General features: G+C 41.5%; 1 protein-coding gene across 1 annotated transcript; it reads left to right on the top strand.

Annotated features, from left to right (window-relative positions):
• Nucleotides 1-1,428: 1,428 nt before the first annotated feature.
• api5 (apoptosis inhibitor 5) lies at nucleotides 1,429-17,278 on the top strand. The gene is made up of 14 exons (XM_053886211.1): nucleotides 1,429-1,766; nucleotides 2,921-3,082; nucleotides 5,317-5,410; nucleotides 6,545-6,610; nucleotides 8,001-8,152; nucleotides 8,592-8,798; nucleotides 9,733-9,837; nucleotides 10,301-10,390; nucleotides 11,201-11,382; nucleotides 14,867-14,960; nucleotides 15,050-15,106; nucleotides 15,243-15,322; nucleotides 15,407-15,549; nucleotides 16,787-17,278. Exons 1-14 carry the CDS (start codon nucleotides 1,695-1,697, stop codon nucleotides 16,864-16,866), a joined length of 1,584 nt encoding a protein of 527 aa, XP_053742186.1. The 5' UTR covers nucleotides 1,429-1,694; the 3' UTR covers nucleotides 16,867-17,278.
• The last annotated feature ends 6,507 nt before the right edge of the window (nucleotides 17,279-23,785 follow it).

Genomic DNA, 23,785 nt, shown 5'->3' with positions numbered 1-23,785 from the left:
TGTTAGAAACTGTGTAAATCTGTGAACTGCTTTAAATGATATTTATTTTAATTTCTTTGTGAGAAAGAATTTTTGTGGCAACTCCCATACCTTTTCCCAAGGAATATTTTGAAATAAATTGGAGCAAGACGATTTGTCTGAAGGGATTGAGGCAAGATCTGCTTGAAATATAGATCTTATTTTAGGGATCTTCTGTTAATCCTTTGCGAAACAGATCTTGACAGCAGCAGAATCCATTGGTTCTGGGCGGGCAGATAGTTGGAGACATTGCAGCTTCTAAACAACGTGCATAAATCTGAGGCAAGGGCATCAAAAACAATGGCAAACTTATTTGGACTTACTGGGAAAATATATTTGTTAAGAAATTCTTAATATTTGTAATTTTGCTGAGCCACTGTCATTGAAAAGCTGTCTCACTTGCACAACGCCTCTGTCAAACCATGTATTAAATAATATAGATTTCGGTCTGTAAAGGATGTCCATGCAAATGAAACAGTTATGCGTGGAAAAATTGTAAAAGTGAAGCAGCTTCCTTGACAGAAGAACCTGCTGATGAAATGATGACAGTTTGATTGGCATTTTTGAATGTTGTAATTTACACCTCACTTTTGAGAATATATGTTGAGAATAAAATTCCACAAGGATTTGGATTCATGAGGAACTGATCTTATCATTTAGTTTTCAGTGTGTTATTCAAAGAAGAGAAATCTATGCAATTCAAGTGAAAACAATACAAGTGTTACAGTAAGAGCAACAGAAAATTTAGATGGATCTTGTAGGAATAAAGCTGTGTCATCCGACTTAAAATAATTTATCTTCCAATGTTGATGCCTTTTAGTGGACCATTTCCAATCTGTATATTTAATTTATTTAATTGCTGTGCCGCTAAAAGGATGAGATACACAGAAACCGGCAGCCTTACCTCACATCTACATCTAGTGGGAAACTTGGAGAAGTACCACGACCAAGTTTTAGGGAGCTGTTTCCATTTGAGTACAGAGTACGTACAGAGTTGCAAAAAAAAAAAAAAGAAATCAAAATCCAAATTCCAATAAAGCAGCCATTATAAATTGAGGCTCTACACAGTGAAAGGCTTTGTAAAAATTAGTATCAAGCTGTCATTTTCAGAGGTCAGAGTAATCTATCAGGTCTAAAACCAGCCAGACATTGACATTGATGTCTTCCTTTCATAAATCCTGACTGACTTTCATCAATCATATCATCAATGACTCCTTTTAATCTTGTAGCCAAAATGAGTGCAAAAGTCTTATAATCATTGTTTAATAACGTTATTGGTCACCGATTATCCAGCAACAGAAGGTCTTTGGAAGGGCTTGGAAATTAGAGTCATTTATTAATCTATTTGTACAGACGCTCCGAGATCATGCCTGGTTAGGATCGGGAAGTGACGTATTTATCTGTGCGACCGATGACGCGATCCTCTTCGCTCTTCTACGCACGCGCTGGTTTCATTGTTCCTTATGTAGCAATTAGCAGCTCTGTTGGTGAATACTCTGGTTGTCGCTAGCTTTTGCTTTGGTCATTCACCTTCTCGCTATCGTTCCTTTTTGTGTCAGATTTCCGTTGTTGACGTATTCGGCGTTGATTAACCGTGCAAAATCCACGACAGGGAGAATCCTTGTGCTTTTTTGAAAAACGTTTTATATACAGGCGGTTTCCTCGTTCCCACGCTTATGGCGGTCACTATCGAAGATCTCTATCGAAACTACGGAATCCTTGCTGACGCAAAGGATAATCCTGGCCAGGTAAAAACTATATATCGATATGTCCGCTTGCCATGTTTGTTTATTATTACGGGTGAATGGGAAGTACTGAATAGATGAATTGAACGTTGCGTTGTTGTTGTTAGCATGCTAGGCTAACTGGATATTCTAAAAAAGATGGTGGCACTCTAATATCCGTTGAAGAGTCATCTGGAGGCTCTGGAGTCCCAAATGACTGATGGCAGAAATAGTGATTTCACAAAAGCATGACATGAGAAAGCTCGCTTTGTGTTTTTGCCTTTGTCAAAAAATACTGTTAGTGATTTAAACCACGTGAAGTACCGTTTGAAGTCTCGCTAAACTTTTGAACATGGGCGTTTATGGACTACAATTAATGATAACCTATGTATGCCAACAACTCAATTCGTGAAAGGTACGATGTTTTACATTGAAATGAAGTAAGAGGCCATTAATTTAATCAAGGTGAATTATAATCACATCCGTTTAGCCTAGAAAGAGACATAATGCACTCAAAACAGTAATACTCTCCATATGTGTGGAGATTGCATTTTTGCCTTTGAACACCACAGTACCTTTTTAAGATAAATATTTCAGTAAGTGATAATCTATTGACCACATTTAGGGAAAGTACAGGCACCATGTTGGTGTTGATCCTACAGCATAACGGCCATTTCTGTGAGTGAAAAAGAAGGAAGGAATGCGAACACATACAAACTCTCACGACTTGTGCATCAACTTTAGAAAGAAAACAGCAAGATAAAAAATTTGATTCAGATTTTGAGAATGAATTTAGTACAATATACAATAACGTCTCATGGAATTGGACATGTTTTAGTTATTTGTTGATAATGCATGCATTATTTATAATATAAAATAATGACATTCCTTTTGCACAAAAATCTGTTAAATCTAAAGATTTATGTAATTCCTATCCCTAAGTGCAAAAAGCAGAAGTCAACAAATGCTTGGGAATGAAGGGCCTAAATTAATATTTGGCATATGATGTCTTACGGGACTAAAACCTTTCCTTGCATACTATGCCACATACCTGTGCAGCATGGATTTGTTGCTTATTGTAATTGCATTGTTGAAACAAACAAGTAATAATACGGCTTCATTTTGTTGTGAAAAATCTCTTCTTCTTGCCTTAAATGTGTGTTTCTTTCTTTTACCAGCATAAAGATGCCTATCAAGTTATCCTTGATGGTGTGAAAGGTGGACCGAAGGAAAAGCGCTTGGCAGCGCAGTTCATCCCTAAATTCTTCAGCAGCTTTCCGGAATTGGCAGATGCAGCTATTAATGCACAGCTTGATCTTTGTGAAGATGATGATGTTTCTGTAAGTGGAATGGAATGGGATGGATGGATGGCTGCTTGGGAATGTGGGAGGAAGGAAGGGAAAGGAGGGAGGGAATGAATGAAAGAAAGTATAATTAGGGCTGCAAAGGTTAGTAACAAGTAACAAAAATTCATCGACTTCAAAATCTGTGTGTCATGTTGCTGTTTGGGCATTGAGAACTGGTTGTTATTCAGGAGCAGTGAGAAGTTTTCAGATTCGCAGGAATATGAGGCTTCCAAGGAGGCAGGACGACAAAGGTCTTCGTAGAAAAAAGTTCTTTAATCGAAGTTAACACGACAGACTACCATCCATATGACCGGGATTCTGTCTCTTCTTAAACGTCAACACGTATCCACATATACACATACGTCATTTCGTGACACTGAAGATATGACAATTTCTAATTCTCTCTTTCTAATTGGTTCCTGACTGAGGTCTGACTCCAACTCGCTGCTGTAGCTGTGCGCCCCCGGCTCTGTCACACCACCTCTGACTGAACGCTGCAGTTACAGTCACAGACAAGTTCGAGCAGCGACGGGTCATGGTGGTCAAAAGTGTCCCTTTGTTTGGTTTGTGAAGATAACACGTCTTTAAGATGAGCAAACCCATTCGACACCGTGGTAGAATGTAGTATGTTCTGTGATTGGTCTGTGACGCCACACACACTCGAGCAAACGACTAGCATGTCATTTAGCTCGGTGCTAATAGTTGCTGTAAGAAGAGCTTGATTTGTTTGTAATGATGTCACGTACGTCACATAAGCTCTACGATAGTGTGGGTTTTTTATTTATTTAAAAAAAAAATTTTTTAAAGTGATGTAGTGAAGGGTCCTCTGTCGTCTCCTCTGAATAATAACCAGAACTGAACTATGGAGCTATGCTGAACACATCGTTTTTGATTATTATTCAAATAAGACCTTTGATGTCCATTTTGATCAGATATGTTATATGAGATACATATATGAACATTGATGATTTTAAATTGTTCTCAAGGACCAACAAAGACCTCCGTTTTAAAGAACTGGAGCTGTCGACTGTCAACCGTATCATAATCTATGCTTCAGAGGGTTAATACATGTTCCTGGATTATGTATACTTGTTTAAAAATGTAGTAGTGTCAGAGTATCACAGTTGAGTTCAAAATAGGACCAAACAAAGGTAATCGCGATTAGTTGACTAATTGAAAATATAATAGATAAGTTGACAACGAAAATAATACATGCAGCCCTAGTCATAATGAAATTGCTCACCAATTGACTAAGAAGTGAATGTCAGTTAACTCATGATTGGAGGTGGGTTTTGTCCCCCAAATTAAGCCTGAATATTATCCACTAATAGTCTTTTTTTGGATAAGGAGCCTCAGTAAAGACAACTTCAAATCAATACAGCAGCTTTCATTGCTTATGAGCACATGGAAAAAAAATATGTATTGATTCACAGCATGTTGGAAAATACGACAGGAATCAAACGGGAGATTTGCAAATCTCAATGATTAGCTGGGCCACCTGTGATGTCAAGGTCTACAAGTGCAATCCCAGACCATTGTTCGGTGAAATTTATCATTTTCATTGCACTTTCAGGGTCACCACCAGGTTTTTTTGAAACGGTGGTGGTGTGATTTTCATGTTTTGTCATTTACTCAGACTTTGAAACAAAGCGTTCAAAGCCTAATTGGATATTTTGGGTATCCTGCTGAGAAAAAGTGGGTGTCCATTTATTTCAGATGCCCCCCTAGCTAAAAGCCTGCTTTAATGAAATTGTGACAGTAAAAACACTTGTTTTAAATCTGCCTCCAATCCAAGTGTCCTCACACCGTCTGTCTTTTCGTATGTTCCGCACTGACTGCAGTCATGTTTCTTTCTGCAAAAACCTCCATATGTCATCTGTTTGTTTCGACGTTTCCACTTTGTCTTAATATGTTTGATCACGTGAGATTTCATCTTTAAAAATACATTATTTTCCTGGTACCGTGGAACACCAACGCACTAGTTCATGTGGCATCATTTGAACAGTCATCTACTTCAATATTTCTTACACTAAAGAAATGTTGATCCAAAAGGAAAACAAAAACGGATATCACTCACCACTATTTAGTATGTATTTATTCTTACATTTTGCCAGTTCACGACATAATTCTGAATACATGGAGATGGAGTGGAGCACCATCCTATTTATTAGTGGATTGTGATTCATCTTATTATTGTATTAAGTTCTATGTTTCTTTTCGACACTCAGATTCGGCGCCAGGCCATAAAGGAACTCCCTCGCTTTGCTGCTGTGGAAAATATTGTGAGGGTTGCCGATATACTCACCCAGCTGCTTCAAACAGGTATGACTCTTTTGCTGCTGGCAACTGCAGTTACAAAGTAGAATGCGGCACGCGTTACATTTTAAGTTATATTTTAGAATATATAGGGATCAATCTTCCCTTTAAGCGCACTGCTGATACGGTCTTGGTGCACAAAAAAATGCTGTGCACCAAAAATCCATCCTGCCTCGTGACATCAGACCAATAATGGTAGGCGTTCACTGTGCTGTTCGACCGTGTGTATTACCATTATGCGTTTTCCACCACTCCTCCGGTGCAGAGTTGACGAGCAGTATTTCTGACACTCAAGATCATCGTCTACATACATAATGAAATGAACAGCACATGCGTATACGCTGAGCCAATTATGAGGGAGGGAGAGCCATCACAGAATACGGAGGCCTCAAGTGGACAATATTTAGTCTCACAATAGACGGATCCATGAGCCTTACCAGTTTCTGAAAGGATAAATATTTTTTAAAGTAGGTTCAACTTCTTTGACGTACAGCACGTTCAATTGTGTAATGTGACTTCAATGACAAAAGTTAATTTTACTAGTTCTAGATATACATTTTGATTATATTTATTTTTGTATGTTCAAATATGTAATAATGTATATAATTCAAAGACAATTGAAAGCCTTTTTCTATATTTGCCCTACAGACACAACTTAAGATCATTAAACTGGATTTGCCTACAACAAATGAATTATTCTTTTGACACAAGTCTGCTTAGCCACAGTTGACTAGTTGGTTAATAATGTAAAGACAGTGTTTGGCACTACCTCTCTGTCGAACACTCAATGCAAATTGCTATTCTTTTTTCGCTGACTAACATTTTAAAATACCTCCCTTTGCTGAAAAATGAGAGAAGCAATAATTACTTATGACTTGTGGCTGACTTGAGACTCACTATTGATTTGACTCACTCCACTGAAGGCTGAATTTGGCTTTTTTCCCCCAATATTCTACCAACTATATTCCGTTATTGAATATTTTGTGCTTCCTTTATGAATAAGCCATTGTGAAAATATGTTATCCTAATTTCTCTCTTTGTTTAGATTTCTAAATGTTGTCTAATCGGGAAAACATCCCTAATAATCCAACTGAACATGACTGAACATTATTAAACTATATGACCTTTCTATGCCCACAGACGACACAACAGAGTTCAATCAAGTGACGGCATCGCTCATTTCCATTTTTAAAATGGATGCCAAAGGTAAGTTCTCACCTGTCCTTACTCTTAAGTCTACTTCGCTTCTCAGCCAATCAGCAATTTCCTGTTACAGTGTCATCCACCTTCATATCCAGACACGCCCCTGGCTGGAAAACAAACGAGCACATGAGTTATTTTCTAAGATTACTGAATTTATTATATTAATTCAGTAATCCTAGAAAATAGTTTCTGTTTACATGGTGACTTTGGCATTTATTCTATTCAAGTTCTGATTCTAGTCAAGTATTATTGAAGTCGTCAAACACGTCAATGAAAAATACATTTTCGGAGAGAATTGTGGAATTTTTTTCGTCACACCAGACAAAAGACTGCAGTTTGTATAATGAGTTGGAGAATTGAATATGATAAAATACAAAACAATAATTTCTTATTATTTCCATTTCTTCAATAGCATCTAGGAAATGTGGCCAGATGGGTCCATGGTTAAAGTAAACTGTCAAGTGACATGAGATAGAGCAGACATACAAACAGACGTCAGTTTAACCCTTAACCTCTAAATATAACTGTCAGAGCACATGACCAAGTTCTATGAGAAGTGTGAAACATTGAGTTTCTTATCTCTATTCCTAGTTAGGTATTATATTTAAAAATCAACAAATGATGAGTTGAACTCATCAAAAAATCCTGACAAGAATCTGTTCTTTCAATGGCTGCGGTGACATGCAAAGCATAGCTCACTTAAGGCAATAGCTTATTTAAGCTTTCCAGTCTGATTGTGCCATGTTCTCCCTGTTTACATGCAGTGCATTTAAAACTGCGAAGAGTTTACCTCCGTGACAAGGGTGGCGCCGGGAGCTCTTCAGCTCTTCAGTTCTTTTGGTTCCTATGAGCGTTGAGGAAGAGCAATCGAAGCTGACACATAGCAAGGAGCTTTTTCAGACTGTTATATTGAACTCTGTAGACAGGTATTGTGCTGACTGATTATCTCGTTTAACTTCGGCGGTCCAGAATCAGCACATCAAGAGTGTCATGGAGACGGCATCATTGTCAACGCGCTCCCTTTGGCAGATTTTGGAATTAAAAAAAAGTTTCTGAATCATTTTGAATATACCAGAGATTGTTTTCTTTGTATCACAAAAATGTGGATGTGGAATATCGAGAAAGAGTCACGCTTTTGATCACTGGTGTGAGCCCCAACTTTGACAACCATACTAACAGTTGCTATCATGGAGGTAGGGTAGTATCCTTAAACTAACAAATCACGTCTTCTAATCTTCTTGTGAGAACTAACGATAAAATGACCTGGCTGAAGAAAGTTGAAGACAAATCTACATATCTGCAAATCATTGTCGTTGTGAATTACAAAACACCTGTATAGCAATCACTTGCATAGTATAATTCAGAGCCTTAATTTTGTCCCCTTTTGTGCTAGGGACCCTCGGAGGCCTTTTTTCTCAGATCTTACAGGGAGAGGACGTTGTGCGGGAGCGAGCCATCAAATTTTTGTCAACAAAGCTGAAGACCCTCCCTGAGGATGTAATGACAAAGGAGGTTGAGGAGTACATCTTTGCAGAGACAAAGAAGGTAATAAGATAGGAATGACTGTCCTGCAATGTCACAAAATGTCAACAAAATTATATTTTGAACTATTTTCACGCCACCCATGCAGTGACACGAACGGCAAGTGAACAAATTCCTTCACGTTCAAGATGGAGTTTGAAATACATTTCATCAGTGCATCACTGGTGTGATTTATAACTCACACTTTCAGTTTGAACCTCAACTACATTTTATTAATTATTTCACAAAAAAGTAATACTGTCATGACCTATGATCTGAAGTGGGGATTGGGAGGAGTACTGTAACTGTAGCTGCTAGGCATGGTCTCTTCAGACTTTTCAGAAATCCATGAACATTTTATGCTCTTATTTTCCACACAAGATACTTGATATTCAGTTTTTCATAATCTGGGTCGTTAAACAAAATTGACTTTGGTTTTAATTCATTGTTCACAATTACACAGGTGCTCGAGGATGTGACTGGAGAGGAATTTGTCCTGCTGATGCGTGTTGTGTCAGGACTTAAGGTGCTACAGACAGTGAATGGGCGCCAGCAACTCGTCGAGTTGGTGGTGGAGCAGGCATTCTTGGAACAGGGCCTCAACCCCTCTGATCCAGACACAGTGGACCGTCTGTTGCAGTGCACCCGCCAGGCTGTGCCTCTTTTTTCTGTGAGTGGTATGACCCTTAGCAATAATCTGAAGGTAGCCATTCAAACGAAGGATTAACCTTAAGTCTCTGCATTTTGCTCCTCTCTAGACAGGCCCCACTTGTCATTTTGCACATCAACATTCAGTGGCAGACAATGAATAAATATACATGTTAATGTACTATTATGCTCAATGTTCACCGATACACCTCAGGAACAATGCATAATTATGCAGTACGAAATGATCATCTATCAACTATTAAGGTGGTTCTGAGGAATTATAATTCTAAATAAGTGTAAATCTAGTTCCAAGTGTATCAAAACCAGAAACAGAAAGCAGCAAATGAGAACCAGAAACAAGATTTTGTGACGATCACTAGAGAATGATCCTGTTGGCGCACCATTAGAATGCATGTATAAAACCTGCATGTATATGTTGCATTACAGCTGGGTGTCCTAATCATGCCATTGAGCATCAAAGCCTCTTCTTCTATCCAAAAGATCAAGCGTGTCATTAGAAGTAGGTAAATCAAGTTTTAAAAAATGTAGCCCGAATAGATTTTTCTTGCCCTGAAAGTTGGCCTCAAATCGGTTTTGGAACCGACTGCAAATGCACTCACAAAAGAGAGGCTATCAGGCGTTGAGTCACTACTCGCCTGTATTTGACCAAGTCCCACAGGTTACCCGAATTAAATTAAATTATACCCATTTACATTACAGTTGGCGTTGTCGGACATCCTTCTCTGACACAGAGTTAAAGCCCATTGCTTGTTCTTTGTAATCATAGTATTGGTTGATGTTGGTGTCGATGACACTTGAAGGTAATGGCAAGGATTATATTTGTTTTATTTTTAAGAAAAAATGTGAGCTGTGTAAAAGTCCAACATAATCTTGAAAAGTGATAGTGTGTGTTAAATGTCGTCGTTCATGTTTTTTTGTTTGTCCTTTTCCTATAGAAAAATGTTCATTCTACGCGGTTTGTGACATACTTTTGCGAACATGTTCTGCCCAACCTGAGCACCCTGACAAGTCCTGTGGATGAGCTGGATATCCAACTAGAGGTTAGTTCTTCCATTTTGTCTCTGACTGTTAGGCTAAGGTTAAGTTGTTCAGGTTTGGTTTTATATGACCAGTGTTGCCCCAAGGTTTTTGGATTTGGGTGTGGGACACAAAATAGTAGTAAAAAGGCAACAGAGTGAAGAACTTCCCTGAACTCCTTCACGCATGCACTCACCACTGCTGGGTGGGATTGAACAAGTGTTATTCGCAATGTCAGCACTCTCAACCTGCCATTCAAAGAGAACGCCACCATTTAAGGTAGGCCATTAAAGGAGGACCTAGAAAGATGTGCAATGCGCTGTTCCACCGTCGTCAAAACTCCACTGTCATCACTGTACCTCGGGGACACCCTCCACCTTGGGGAAAATTCTTTGGTAGATTCCTGCTTGTATATTACTCATTGTTAAACCATGTCATAGCACTTTTGGTTTTGACATGGCATTAAGATTTCCTTTGTGTTTGCAGGTGCTTAAGCTTTTAGCTGAAATGAGTCCCTTCTGTGGAGATATGGACAAACTGGAGGCAAACCTTAAAATCCTTTTTGTCAAGCTATTGGTAAGGATCCTGTGGTGGTAATATATCAAAATGCTGATAAGAAGTACTAATAAGAGGTCAGCAAAGTGACAAAAAAGCCTGACTGTCCTGTATTCCCAAAAGTCTGACCTATGAATGTGTTCAAAATCTCTTGCTATTTATAATGTGGTAACGTCATATCAGGTTGGTGTTTTTTCAAATCATCAATGTTCTCCTTTTCATTCAACATGTGTGATAACCAGACTCTCCTGAAAACTTACGAATTGCTGACGTCAACTTCATGTTTTGCTGTCAACTTGCTGATTGATGATGATGAATGCTTTGTCATTGTACCGCAAGTAGTAACAAGGATTGGACAACACATGCACTTCTCACAATTATATTGCAGTGATGAGAGAATGTGTAAGACTTTGGATTACTTTCGTATTTTAAATGTATTCTTGATACAGAGCGAACGCGATAAAAAAATGCACAGTTGCCATCTAACATTACATGCAGAATTCAATTTACATTCAGAATGCATGTGTGTAAATGAGAGGTAGGAGGACCCGTGCAGATGAGGAAGAAAAGGTTGTGAAAACAAATGAGTTCAAGTATTTAGGATATATCATCCGGAAGTAATGGGCAGAGATTAATAGAGTTGAAGATAAGAATGCAAATGACAGATCTCTGTTGGGTGTAACTGCCTCTTCAGCGTATATTATAGCAAATCTATTGATTGCCTTTTCTGGCTATGGCATGCACAGAAATGTCTTTGTTCCCAGTTGTAATACATTCTATATTAGGTATCCTGTTCTTTTCACCTTTTACCTCCTATTTCACCATTTACAGGAGTTAATGCCACTGCCACCAGAAGAAGCTGAAAATGGAGACAACTCCACCAACGAGGAGCCCAAGCTGCAGTTTAGCTACGTGGAATGTCTTCTGTTCAGCTTCCACCAGCTGGGCAAGAAACTGCCAGACTTCCTGATTGACAAAGTAGATGCTGAACAGCTAAAAGACTTCAAGATCCGGTACATATTTCACTTTCACTCTCTGTTTCATTGATGGGCTGTCTAAAGGGGACCCAGTGTCCAGTTTTTCATTTTATGTTCCAGACTGTAAGCTGCTACTTTTTTCTCGATCGCTGAATGCCAGTTTGAGTGTGACATTCAGACTAAGCATATTGCCCGAGAAATAATCATTAATTTTACGGAGCCAGATGACCAGCCTTTCTCTGTATTGTTTTAAGACACAAACGTCCGAAACCGCCGGTGTTTTGTGTGTGTCGGATGCAGCGTTCTTAAGCCACCTGAATCTAAAACTTTTGCAAACGTCCAGAGTGGAACTTTCATAAAAGAGGTTGAAGACAGCTGTTTCCGCTGAGTGCTCTCCCTGTCTCTCGGAGCGTCCCTAATTTTTACAGTTTGAAGAGCAAATGCAGCCGTGAAGGGGGGCAACCCAGTTTTCTTCTTACGCCGTTCCCAAGCCCGGATAAATGCAGAGGGTTGTGACAGGATAGGAACACTGAAGGTCAGATGGTTGTAGACTTTGAAAAAGGATGGAAATGGCTGTGGTCAATACTTTCTTCCAGACAAGAGAGGAGCATTGGGTGACTTACAGAAGTGGAGGTAGGAGCACACAGGTGGATTTTATCTTGTGTAGACGATGTCACTTGAAGGAGATTAGTGATTGTAAAGTAGTAGTGGGTGAGAGTGTGGCCAGACAACATAAGATGGTGGTGTGCAGGATGACCATGGTGGTGAGGAAGGTGAAGAGGGCAAAGGCAGAGAAGAAGACGAAGTGGTGGAAGCTGAAAGAGGAAGAGTCTTGTGTTGCCTTCAGGGAGGAATTGAAGCTGGCTTTGGGTGGCCAAGAAGGACTTCTAGATGACTGGACAACTACAGCTGAGGCGATCAGGGAGACAGAAGAGTTCTTGGTGTGCCATCTGGGAGAAAAGTGGACAAGGGGTTTTGGTGGTGGAACGACAAAGTGCAGAACTGTGTACAAAGGAAGTTAGCTAAGAAAGAATGGTACGTTGAGAGAACAGAAGAGAGTAGACAGGAGTACAGGGAGGCCCAGCAAAAGACAAAGGTAGTGGTGTCAATGGCCAAACAGAGGGCCTATGAGGACTTGAATGTGAGGTTGGACAATTAGGAGGGTGAGAGGGACTTGTACAGGATTGCAAGGCAGAGAGATAGAGATGGGAATGATGTGCAGCAGGTTAGGGTGATCAAGGATGGAGAGGGAAATGTTTTGACTGATAACAGTGTGTTGTTGAGATGGAAAGAGTACTTTGAAGAGCTCATGAATGAGGAAAGTGACAGAGAACAAAGAGTAGAAGGAGTGACCACCGTAGATCAGGACGTAGCAAAGATTAATAAGGCTGAAGTGAGAGGGCATTGAAGAGGATGAAGAGTGGAAAGGCAGTGGGTCCTGGTGATATACCTGTGGAGGTGTGGAAGTTTTTAGGAGAGGTGGCCGTAGACTTCTTGGCTAGAACTTTTAACAAGGTCTTTGAGAGTGGGAGGATTCCGGAGGAATGGAGAAGAAGTGTGCTGGTGCCCATCTTCAAGGACAGGGGCGATGTCCAGTGTTGTGGCAACTATAGAGGTATAAAGTTGATGAGCCATACAATGAAGTTGTGGGAAAGAATACTGGAAAGTAGACTAAGGGCGGAAATTAGCATATGTAAGCAACAGTTTGGCTTCATGCCAAAAAAAAGAGCACCACAGATGCCGTGTTAGCTTTGAGGATGTTCATGGAGAAGTACAGAGAAGGTCAGAAGGAGCTTCATTGTGTCCTTGTGGACCTGGAGAAAGCGTACGACAGAGTGCCAAGAGAAGAGTTGTGGTATTGTATGAGGAAGTCTGGTGTGGCAGAGAAGTATGTTTGAGTGGTGCAGGACATGTATGCCAGGTGTGAGACAGTGGTGAAGTGTGCTGCAGGTACAACAGAGGAGTACAAGGTGGAGGTGGTACTGCACCAAGGCTCAGCTCTGAGCCCCTGTCTTGTTTGCCATGGTGATGGACAGGTTGACAGAAGAGGTTAGACAAGAAGCCCCTTGGACGATGATGTTTGCGGATGACATTGTGATCTGTGGCGAGAGCAGGGCGCAAGTGGAAGATAAGCTAGAGAGGTGGAGGTATGTCTTAGAAAGGAGAGGAATGAAGGTTAGCCGCAGCAAGACGGAATATATGTGTGTGTGAATGAGAGGGACCCAAGTGGACAGGTGAACTTACAGGATGGAGAGATAGAATGTGGGGGATTTTAAATACTTAGGCTCAACTGTCCAGGGCATTGGAGAGTGTGAGAAAGAGGTGAGGAAGCGAGTGCAGGCAGGGTGGAACAATTGGAGAAAAGTGTCAGGTGTGATGTGTGACAAAAGGGTGTTTGCAAGGATGAAAGGGAAAGTATGCAATACAGTGGTCTGGCCAGCAATGTTGTATGGCTTGGAAACAGTAGCACTAAGGAAAAGACAGGAGGCAGAGCTGGAGGTAGCAGAGATGAAGATGCTGAGGTTCTCTCTCTTCTTGTTTTATGGCTCAATAGATTCCATCACTTCGAAACGAAGACTCAGCGAGGAGTAAATTTTTCCCGATGATATCTGCTTTCAACGAGTCCATCATTGATTGCAGAAGCTCAATACTATGGGAGCTCTCAATGTTGGCCTCCGTGGGTTTGCCGCTGCCTGCTTTTGGTTAGTCCAGTTTCAGACGTGTGGATGACATTGCCGTCAGTTTTTTTCTCCAAGGTATTACTGAAAATCAAAAAACTTCTTGTCGCATTTTTCATGCAAGTTGAATTTAAAATGTGAGTATATAAGTCAAATTGGATCACAATTCCTAGAGCAACAGAAAAACACGTCCTACATGTTCAGCGTCCAACTCCGCCCCTTCCCCCAAAACAGCGTATTTTGAACTGTTTACATGTAAATAAGATGTGAGGAGTTCATGATTCAAGTTCAGAACATTGCCAAGATTGTTTCATGAGTCGGTCTCGATTCTGGACTGGACTAGCATGCATTTTCTGCGGCGCAAACAGCACCTGCAGCTTATAGCCCGGTGCGGCTTATGTACGAAAAAGATGGCTAATGGTGCGCTTTATAGTCCGGAAAATACGGTAATCAAATCTCACATGCCACTGGAATAGCTTCACATCAAGATAAAGTTTAAAATGTTTATAATTTCTTAGTTATTACAAGTTTCAGTTTACAAAATGGCTACATCTCTTAAACACTTTACAATGAATGACCATCATGGACTACAAATGACTACAAACATGGCCATGAATCCCATCCTTGGAAAGAAGACATTCCAACACACACAAAACTCCCAGCTGCAATTCTGAATGTGAATTATGATCAGTGACCGATTGATCTGAGCATAACTATCTGGTGTCTGGCAGTATTCTTAAATTGTTATAAGGCTTGTTGTGACTCGTGGTTTCAGTGACAATATTTCAAAACATTACTATTGCTATTATTATAGCATTACTATTTTTGTTTCGTTGACACAGGTTGCAGTATTTTGCCAGAGGTCTGCAAGTTTATATCAGACAGTTACGAGTGGCACTGCAGGGGAAGACTGGTGATGCTTTAAAAACAGAAGAGGTAATTTGCCGTGTCTTGGTTCCGTAGGATATCTTTATGCACTCATTTCTCAACCAAGAAATGAATAAGAATGATTTTTGTGTTAACAGAACAGGATTAAAGTGGTTGCACTGAAGATCACTAACAATATAAACGTGCTGATCAAGGTATGTAGGAATTCTCATCAAGTTTACCTTTCTTGTATTTTACCGAGCTGGCTGATATTTTACTATCACCATTGATTTATACACTGGCAACAACCCTTCCTGAAGAGTAAATTTCTTTAAACTCTTGTGTCTGTAGGATCTGTTCCACAACCCTCCATCATTTAAAAGTGCCATCACACTTTCTTGGAAGCCTGTCCAGAAGACGGATGCAATCGCGTAAGTGTGCTACTGCTCGGTAACTATCGGGAAGGATTTCCCATTGAACATTCAAGAATAACAAGCCATTTTGTCTCTCCCTAGTCCTAAGCGTGCTTCAACTGAAGAGATGGGTTTTGGTGCCAGCATGAAAAAAAACATTTCTCCACAACCACGAAGGGACTCCCGGCAAATCTACAATCCACCAAGCGGCAAATATAGTGCCACTATTGGCAATTTTGCTTACGGTAAAAAGCCATGTTTGTGATCTTAAAAATGCATTTGTGGCTGTGTTATTTTTACATTGTGTATCAGCAGTACTTAACAATAATCAAATTTTCCCTCACTTGCTTCCTGACTTATTATCAATGACATTTGGTGGTTACTGAGACTCATATGGAGATATATAGTAAATTTTGCTTTGGGCGTTGGTTTCATATCAAGTAGGATAATCATCTAAAGCATTGTCATCTTGACATCGCAGGGCAATTTGATATATTCCTTTTATTGTTGTTTTGGACAGTTAAAATTTTAGCTGACTTCATTTCAGCACCACTGATAGTGTATTTTGTCCACGGCGCTTTAGTTCTATATGATGGAATCACAGAATTGGATGATTTAAACAGAATCTACAGTTTAAACCTAAACATAGCGGAATTTGACAAAATGTGCCTGAACTGCGTTTGTGTAGAAGAGGGACCTGTTTAGGGAAAATTGCACTGTGAAGCTACTAGAAAAGCCATTGTGCCCCCACTACACGGAGCTGCCTGCACCTCTGTCAGCCAGAGACCACAACCATTCACACCGTAGTGTGTAGAATGATAGTATTATCCACTATTAGGCATCAACATGTCCTTTTCAACATCAAAGCCGCCCAGGAGCAAACGCCCGTCACAACAGATGTTCCGAAAACCAATGATTATTCCCAAGTAGATAAATGCATCAGAACAGTCGCTCACGCTCAACTTCTGAATATGGTGAATAAACCCAAGTGACGCAAACCCAAGTCATTTTAGGTATGCCAGCACCCTCCCTGGTCACCAAACTGCACAACCATTTTTATTGTGTACATTTATTACTCATATTTATGTCTTATTAACTACAATGTTGATTTTTGTGTCATTGTTGGGTTTTGTGACCAAAATACCTCTGTTCTTGACAGAATATCCATGACAATCAATTTGTGCACTTTTTTTTAGAGCCAATGTTTTTTTGAGGCTCAACTTATTCCAAGTGCCAATACTCAAGTTTTCTCGTGAGAATTCTTGCTCATTTGTGTCCATATTGCAAAGAAAAATAAATCGCAATGTCAGCGCTAATAAGAAGTTGACGTAATGCCGCTGTTCAAGATTCATTCAGGGTAAACATTGATTTGATTAACATTGATTGATTGGAAAGATGTTGAATTTCACCGTGGTCTTGTTCATTTTTATTGTTACTGTTTTTGACAAAATCTTTTTAGCGTTGTCTGTTTTTACATTTCAGAACAGGGCAGCGGCTTTCGAGGTAGCCGAGGTCGCGGCTTCAACGGCAGAGGCAACAGAAGCAGAGGCCGAATCTACTGAGGCTCCTCTATAGCTTTGACTTCATATAACTCAATTAATGGTCCATTTCCCAGGATGAGTGACTTTCATGGTTTTTAATTTTTTCAGTAATGTCGCCACAATGGGCCATAATACTGCGCTTCACTCATAGATGATTTTGTGTATTGTGTACAACTATACCATTTCCTTTTCAACATGCATTTGTATCCTTTTATTTAATTTTTTTAAACAGCTCTGGCATGTATGCTGGCCATGTCAAACTTGTTCAATGCTGATTGTAGTTCCTCAAATACACAAAATTGCCCTGCATATTGCCACTAAGTCTTTTCAGTGAGCATGTGTGTGGAGCACCCCTTCCTGTTAGATAATTTTACCTGGGGTACTCACTTGACTTCTCGATGCAGCAAAATAAAAAAAGTAAAAATTGGACAACATTTGTCATCTTATTTTTATGTGAATTTATGCGAGTAGCTTTCGGATTAGAAGGTTCCCTTGGTACTTTAGATTAAAACAGAATTAAACTCGATACAAGACACAATAGAATCTGGCACAGTGAATGCTAAGAAAAACAGTGAGGAACAGAGCAAAGGGTTTGAATCAGGTCAACCGGACTAGTAATAGTCAAAGAAAAGGTTTCGCCTCCTATCCAGGCTCTAGGCTTCGTCAGTTCTAATGAGCTGGGTTGGTGTTCAGGCTTATATTAGGCCAGTTGAATGGGCAAAGGTGTTAATGGACAGGGCTGGGGCCAATCCAGTGTGATGGGTGACAAGAGTCAGCATTATGCTAATGTGTTTATGGGTTGGCTATTGATGGGCCATTAATGTAGCTCAGGTCGCCGTTGGGGCTATTCAGATGTTGACACTACACTGTACAGGTGTGAAGGACCTGTCCATGCCTAGATCAATGGCTAAATCTGCCTGGGGAGGGTGTTCAGGACAGCATTGTATGAGGATGAAAGATGGTGTCTCAGTCCTCCACCTATGTTTAGAGAGGGTTTTTCCACTTTGACAAAAATGGCCTCTTTCACTCCTCTTTCAAACTACCAGTATTCTCTTGCCAAAATGCGGACATTGCTGTCTTCCAAAGAGTGTTTCTTGTCCTCTACATGTAAATGGACTGCTGAGTATTGTCCAGAGGAGTTGGCTCTCATATGTTTCGTTCGTGGAGAGGTTGTTTAGTTTCTCCAATGTAAAGATCTGGGCATTCTTGGCTGCACTGGACTGCATAAACCACATTACTCCTTTTGTGGTGAGGCGTTTTGTCCTTGGGATGGACGAGTTTCTGTCTTAGGGTGTTGCATGGTTTGAACTGGACACAGACTTCATGTTTGCCATAGATTCTTCGAAGTTTCTCAGAGACCCCAGCCACATGCCGTTACGCGCTGGACATTGCTTTCCTTGTTCTTTGTGTTCCCTTTTGATGTTTTGGTAAAGGCCCAGCTGGGTTAGCCACATTTTTGAAGAGCATTCCTGATGTGATTCTGCTCTTTCTCCCTCCCCCAGGTGAGCCGGGATGTTTTGGGCTCGATGTCTCGAAGTTCTGATTACTCAAAGTTTTTGTTCTAGTGGGTGATGTGAGTCAAACTGGAGGTATTGGTCGGTGTGTGTTGGTTTCCTGTACACTTGAATTTGATGTGTCCGTCTACCAAGACTCCTGGAGGGAGGCGAAACATTTTTATTGACCATTACTAGTCCGGTTGACCTGATTCAAACCCTTTGCTGCGTGATGACCTGGATAACTAAGCACTCTCACAGTGAGGAACTGAGATAACAGTGCACAAGTGCACAATGATAAGTAAAACACAACAAACCAGAATACATTTTCACCAGGCAAATCCAGTACAAAGGCAACATCACATAAAGGCCAGTCTATAAAAATGTGTTAAAAAAGACATTTAAAACAATGCACAGACTCAGCTAGACTAATTTCCTTGGGCAGCCTGCTCCAAAGTTGAAGCTGTCCCCCATTGATTTCAGCCTCGACTAGCTAAAAGGGAACTGCCTGAGGATCTAAGACTGCAAGCTGGATGACAGGTGGTCAGGATATATAGACCACGATAAGCTTTAAAATGTATTTGAAAATCTGTTCTGAAATGCACAGGAAGCCAATGTAGAGAGGCTAAAACAGGGTGATGTCAATGTACAAGGAGATGGACGACAGCAGTTCAAATGGGGTTCTACATAACTCCTCCAAAACCACATGCAAACTCCATCTCGGAATTAGGCTCCTAACTGGAGGTCTAATACGCCGAGCACCAACGAGGAACCTTTTAATTACCGGATGACTACTTACTGAGACACGACCTAAACCTTGGTATCCTGCTGAAATGGCGGCTGTAAAAACATTCAAGGTAGAAGCCGGCCGACCCTTGTCCAAGAGATCCTGAAGGAATGATAGAACTTCAGCAACAGAGAAGCTGGAAGGCGAGAGCTCTCTAGCTCCACACCAGTTTGAAAACACACTCCACTTGGAGGCATAAAGCCTATTAGTCGCCGTGGCACTAGAACACCGACCCATGTGAATGACTGCATCTGACAGTCCTATGTCCAGTAGTCTCACGCTTTCAGCAACAAAACTTGAGGGGACGTCCTAGTACCGGGCAAGATCGAATCAATCCTCAAGCCTGCATTAGGGCCCCGTGAGAGTCCAGGATTGGCCATGGTGGGCCCATCGCCATGCTGACCAGATCCGGAAACCATCTGGTTCCGGGACTGTCGGGAGCCACCATTATCACCGACAACTTCTGTGTCCTTACTCATAGATGGAACTGCATCATCAGTCTCAGTAAACGCATACAGTAGCCACTGTGGCCACGCCGCATGAGCGAGAGCATCCACCCTGGCTCCACAGGTTAGTTGAGGGGCCAGTGAATACCCGAAAAGGAGGCAATCGAACTGAAAATAAATTGTCTCCCACCTTCTGAAGAAGCAAAGTTATCTCCTGCTTCAGCCATAGCCGCTCCGCTGGAGTACATGGAGACGTCACACCAATCCCAGCAAAGACGGGAGGACGGCGACAGAACTGAAGCGTGTAACCCCTGATCAGCGTCTTGTTTAACCATGCAGACAGGGGGCCGCACAGATCCAACCGTGCTGATTGAAATTTGGTAAGGGGTGGGGCCAGGGGAGGAGACAGCCCGCCCGCCACGTTCCATTTGAAATGGACAAGAAGCGCCTCGATCCTCTGTCTCACCATCTCCAAGCAAGTATTTCAGGCAACAGTGGTGAAGTCATCAGCAGGGGTTGCTGGGAGATGGAGTCTCCGACACAACACCGTACTCACCTGAGCGCTTGGAGCAGCTGAGCTGGACCTCCCTGACGTGGGTGGTGCAAAATGGCCACCAATCAACACAACATTAGCTTAGCTTCTTTAGCTTGCGAGCTTGGTCCAGTTGAGCGAGAGGTACCAAAGGGCTCGTAAAAGTGCGACCCATATGTTGAAACACAAACATGTCAACATTACCTGAAGAAGGACTTGAAGACAGGACATGTCTTTTAAAAGATTTTTTTTAGATTGAGGGGCCGGGAGGGTCGCAGAGTCTCAGCGGGTCCACCCAGACTTCTTTGCACCCAAACTGCTCCCTGGACGGGGATGAGGAGAACACAGGAGCATGCTGAGATTGGCGGAAGTGTTCCGAAAGATGAGCAAACTTCTTGATCCCCATCTTATCCAGATAGTCGGAGACTCCGTTCCGCTTCTCAGACTCCTTGAGGCCCGTCTTTGAGAGCCAGAGTTTGCGATCGGCCATCTGAGTGAGTGCGCAGATGCGCGCACTGTCATCTTCTGGAAAGCAGCCGCTGTCACCTGAGCTCGTAGCAGTTCCTCCCCTTTCAGCCTGTCCTTCTCAAAGAGGGACCTGTCCAAGGCTGCCGGCAGGAACGTCATGTTATTTGACAAAGTCTGGACGTGCATGCCACAGGCATAGGCTGTGTTGGGGAAAACTGCGGTAGTGCGGTTTGGGAGCCGCTGCTTAGCTCCTGTCCAGAGCGTAGTCAAGGGGGCCAGGCAGAACACCGGCATGTCACAGAGAGGAGGAAGAGTGGAGTACACGGCAAAGCCTCTAGGGGTGCCTTAATCGTCAAGGTAGCCGAGTGGCTCCACTGCTGCTTGGTTTAGGAGCTGGCTGAGAAGGTTGAGTCGCTGGGACGCCGACTCCAAATATATAAGAGCAGATGCATAATAAATAAACTGTGTTACATATAACGTGAAAGGGTTGAATAGTCGTAAGAGAAAAAAAAGGGCTGAACCAATTTTAAAAATTAAACTGTCATACATACTGTGATGCTCCAGGAAACACATCTTTCAGAAAATGAGCACTGGGGAGGGAGTGGGTCAATCTGCAGTATTGCGCTTCTTATCAGAATGGGGAAAAAGGGGAATGGCAATTCTAATCAAAAAATCTGCATATTTTTGTCATGAAAACACATTCAACAATACAGAAGGGAGATATGTGTTGGTAACTGAAAGTATAAGGAGTTAAAATAACTACTCAATTTATATGCTCCAAATGAAGACAGTCCCACCTTTTTCAAAAAAGAGTGCATCACTGATAGCAGCTGAAGCAGATGGATGCGGAGGGAGACTTTAATTGTGTCTTGAGAGGATTTGTTGATAAACTTCTAGCTCTTTTGGGCTTAAAATCCATGGCGCCATACATCTGGTGAATGTATGGCGCCACTTACATCCGAGGAATAGAGTATTGACTTTTTTTCTCACATGTGCATGGAACTTATTCAAGATTATATATGCTTTTGATGTCTGGGGTGGATTCTTTTAGAGCTACTCAGTGTAATATAGCGTCTATCACGATCTCTGATCATGCCCCAGTCTCTCTGAAATTGAAGATGAGCCAACATAAGATATTCAAATACTGGACAGCTAATGTATCTATTTTAAACAAAGATACTGTTAAACAAGAATTATCTTACACTTTACAACCAAGTATCCCCATCAGTCCTATGGGAAGGAGCTCAATGTTTCTTGAGGGGGAATGTTATTGCAATTTGTTCAAAGTTAAAAAAGAACGACAAGCAGAACAGTAAGATTTGGAAAACAAAATCCGGAAACAGACAAAAACTCAACAACCTATTAACCTATAAAACAGAGGGACAACTTAGATTCACAAATCAAAAGTATTATGAACACAGTAATTGGGCAAGCCGGGAATTGACAATTCAAATGCGTCAATAACAATCAAACAGAGTTTTACAAAAATCAAAAGTAAGAAACCGGTGATTTAATGCTCCAACCCAAGGAGATTGCAGGAGCATTTGCCTCATATTACCAATATATGGATAAGGAAGAAAACTGTCCAAATAAGACAGAAAAGACTGAAAATCTTCTTAAATCAATCAAACTGGGAAAACTAACAAAACATATAACCAAATAACGTGACTGGTTACCACAGAAGCGATTTAAAAAAGCATTAGGAAACTTAAAAATAGTAAAGAATAGATGAAGCTTCTTGAGCCACTGAGGCATTTAGAAGAATTGGTTAGACTCATGAGTCGACTCTTCAAGAAGGTTCATTTGCGCTCTGGCACCACCACGTGGACATTAAATATAAGGTTCTGCAAGCATGAACTTTTATTGCACAAAGCTTTCAGTAGCATTGTCATCAGCAATATAAGACATAGATGGGGGTAAATGCTATAATGGTGTTTGAGAAGACATGGATAAGATATACACACAGCAAAATTTAATTTCAATTATTTTTAATCAAAAAAAAATTTTTCAACTGTTTTTGGACTGAGCCAGTTTCTTTTCTTTGACATAATTTCCCCCGCCGCTATATCTGTAATACATCATACTTACCTTGTTGGCAGAGATAAAATCGAAGTGTTCCCAAACCTGGGAAAGCTTTCTCTTTCTCGATGGTGATGACAACAACCTTCGCCTGAACGTGGAGAAGAAGGATATCGTGGTGGACTTCAGGAGACGACCCGTCCTGCATCCCCCGCTTCTCATCGCTGGTGCCACAGTGGAGCAGGTCACCAGCACCAAGTTCCTGCGTGTACACATTTCCCAGGACCTGACCTGGAACACCAACACCACGGCACTGCCCAAGAAAGCCCAGCAGCGCCTGTACTTCCTGCGGAAGCTGAAGAGAGCCGGAGTTCCGTCCCCCATCATGTGCACCTTCTACAGAGACATGATCGAGAGTGTTCTGACCAGCTGCATCACAGTGTGGTTCGTCTCATGAACCGTCGCCTGCCACAAGACCCTGCAGCGTGTGGTGAGGACTGCTGAGAAGGGGTCCCTCTTCCATCCCTCCTGGACATCTAGGCGACCCCACCCACCCGTCACACAGCCTCTTCACCCTGCTGCCATCAGGGCGAAGGTTCCAGAGTCACTGTGCACGAACTAGCAGACTGAAGGACAGCTTCGTCCAGGCTGTCATGATGTCCTGCTCTGCCCCCGGATCTGTCATGAGCTAGGTGCTTCCCCCGGTGGTGGATTTTGTTGCCATGTATCCTGCTGTCTATTTATCAATTATTTATTATTTGTTCCTGTCTGTTGATTTTTATGGCATGCCATCCAGGTCTGAGAGAACAGATATTTCATCCATGCTATATGTCTTGTACTGTAGCATATTTGACAATAAAGTTACCTAACCTAACGTAACCTAATGGTTCCATGGCAACAGTAATCGATAATCGATACGGAGCTGCTCACAAAACGTGACAAAACAGGGAACCTCCATTGCGTTTCGTGCCGCTTAAATCCAGAATTGAACTGCTTGATCCACTTCCTGAACGTGATATGGCTAGTTCGAGGCTTCGACCGTCTTCAGCTATGTCATTGGAGCATTTCTTGTGCGCTGTTCACATACTCCCTGCAAGATTACTCGGTACTTGCACAGAAGGGTCGACACAGTGAACACATCACTAATAATTACACTCTGAAGGTGATCCTCCTCAGTCATGGTCTGAAGCCATTA

Source organism: Synchiropus splendidus, chromosome 14, assembly GCF_027744825.2.
Source record: "Synchiropus splendidus isolate RoL2022-P1 chromosome 14, RoL_Sspl_1.0, whole genome shotgun sequence".
Taxonomy (NCBI): domain Eukaryota; kingdom Metazoa; phylum Chordata; class Actinopteri; order Syngnathiformes; family Callionymidae; genus Synchiropus; species Synchiropus splendidus.
The sequence above is the reverse complement of the archived record's forward strand: the minus strand, read 5'-3'. Positions and strand labels throughout refer to the sequence as shown.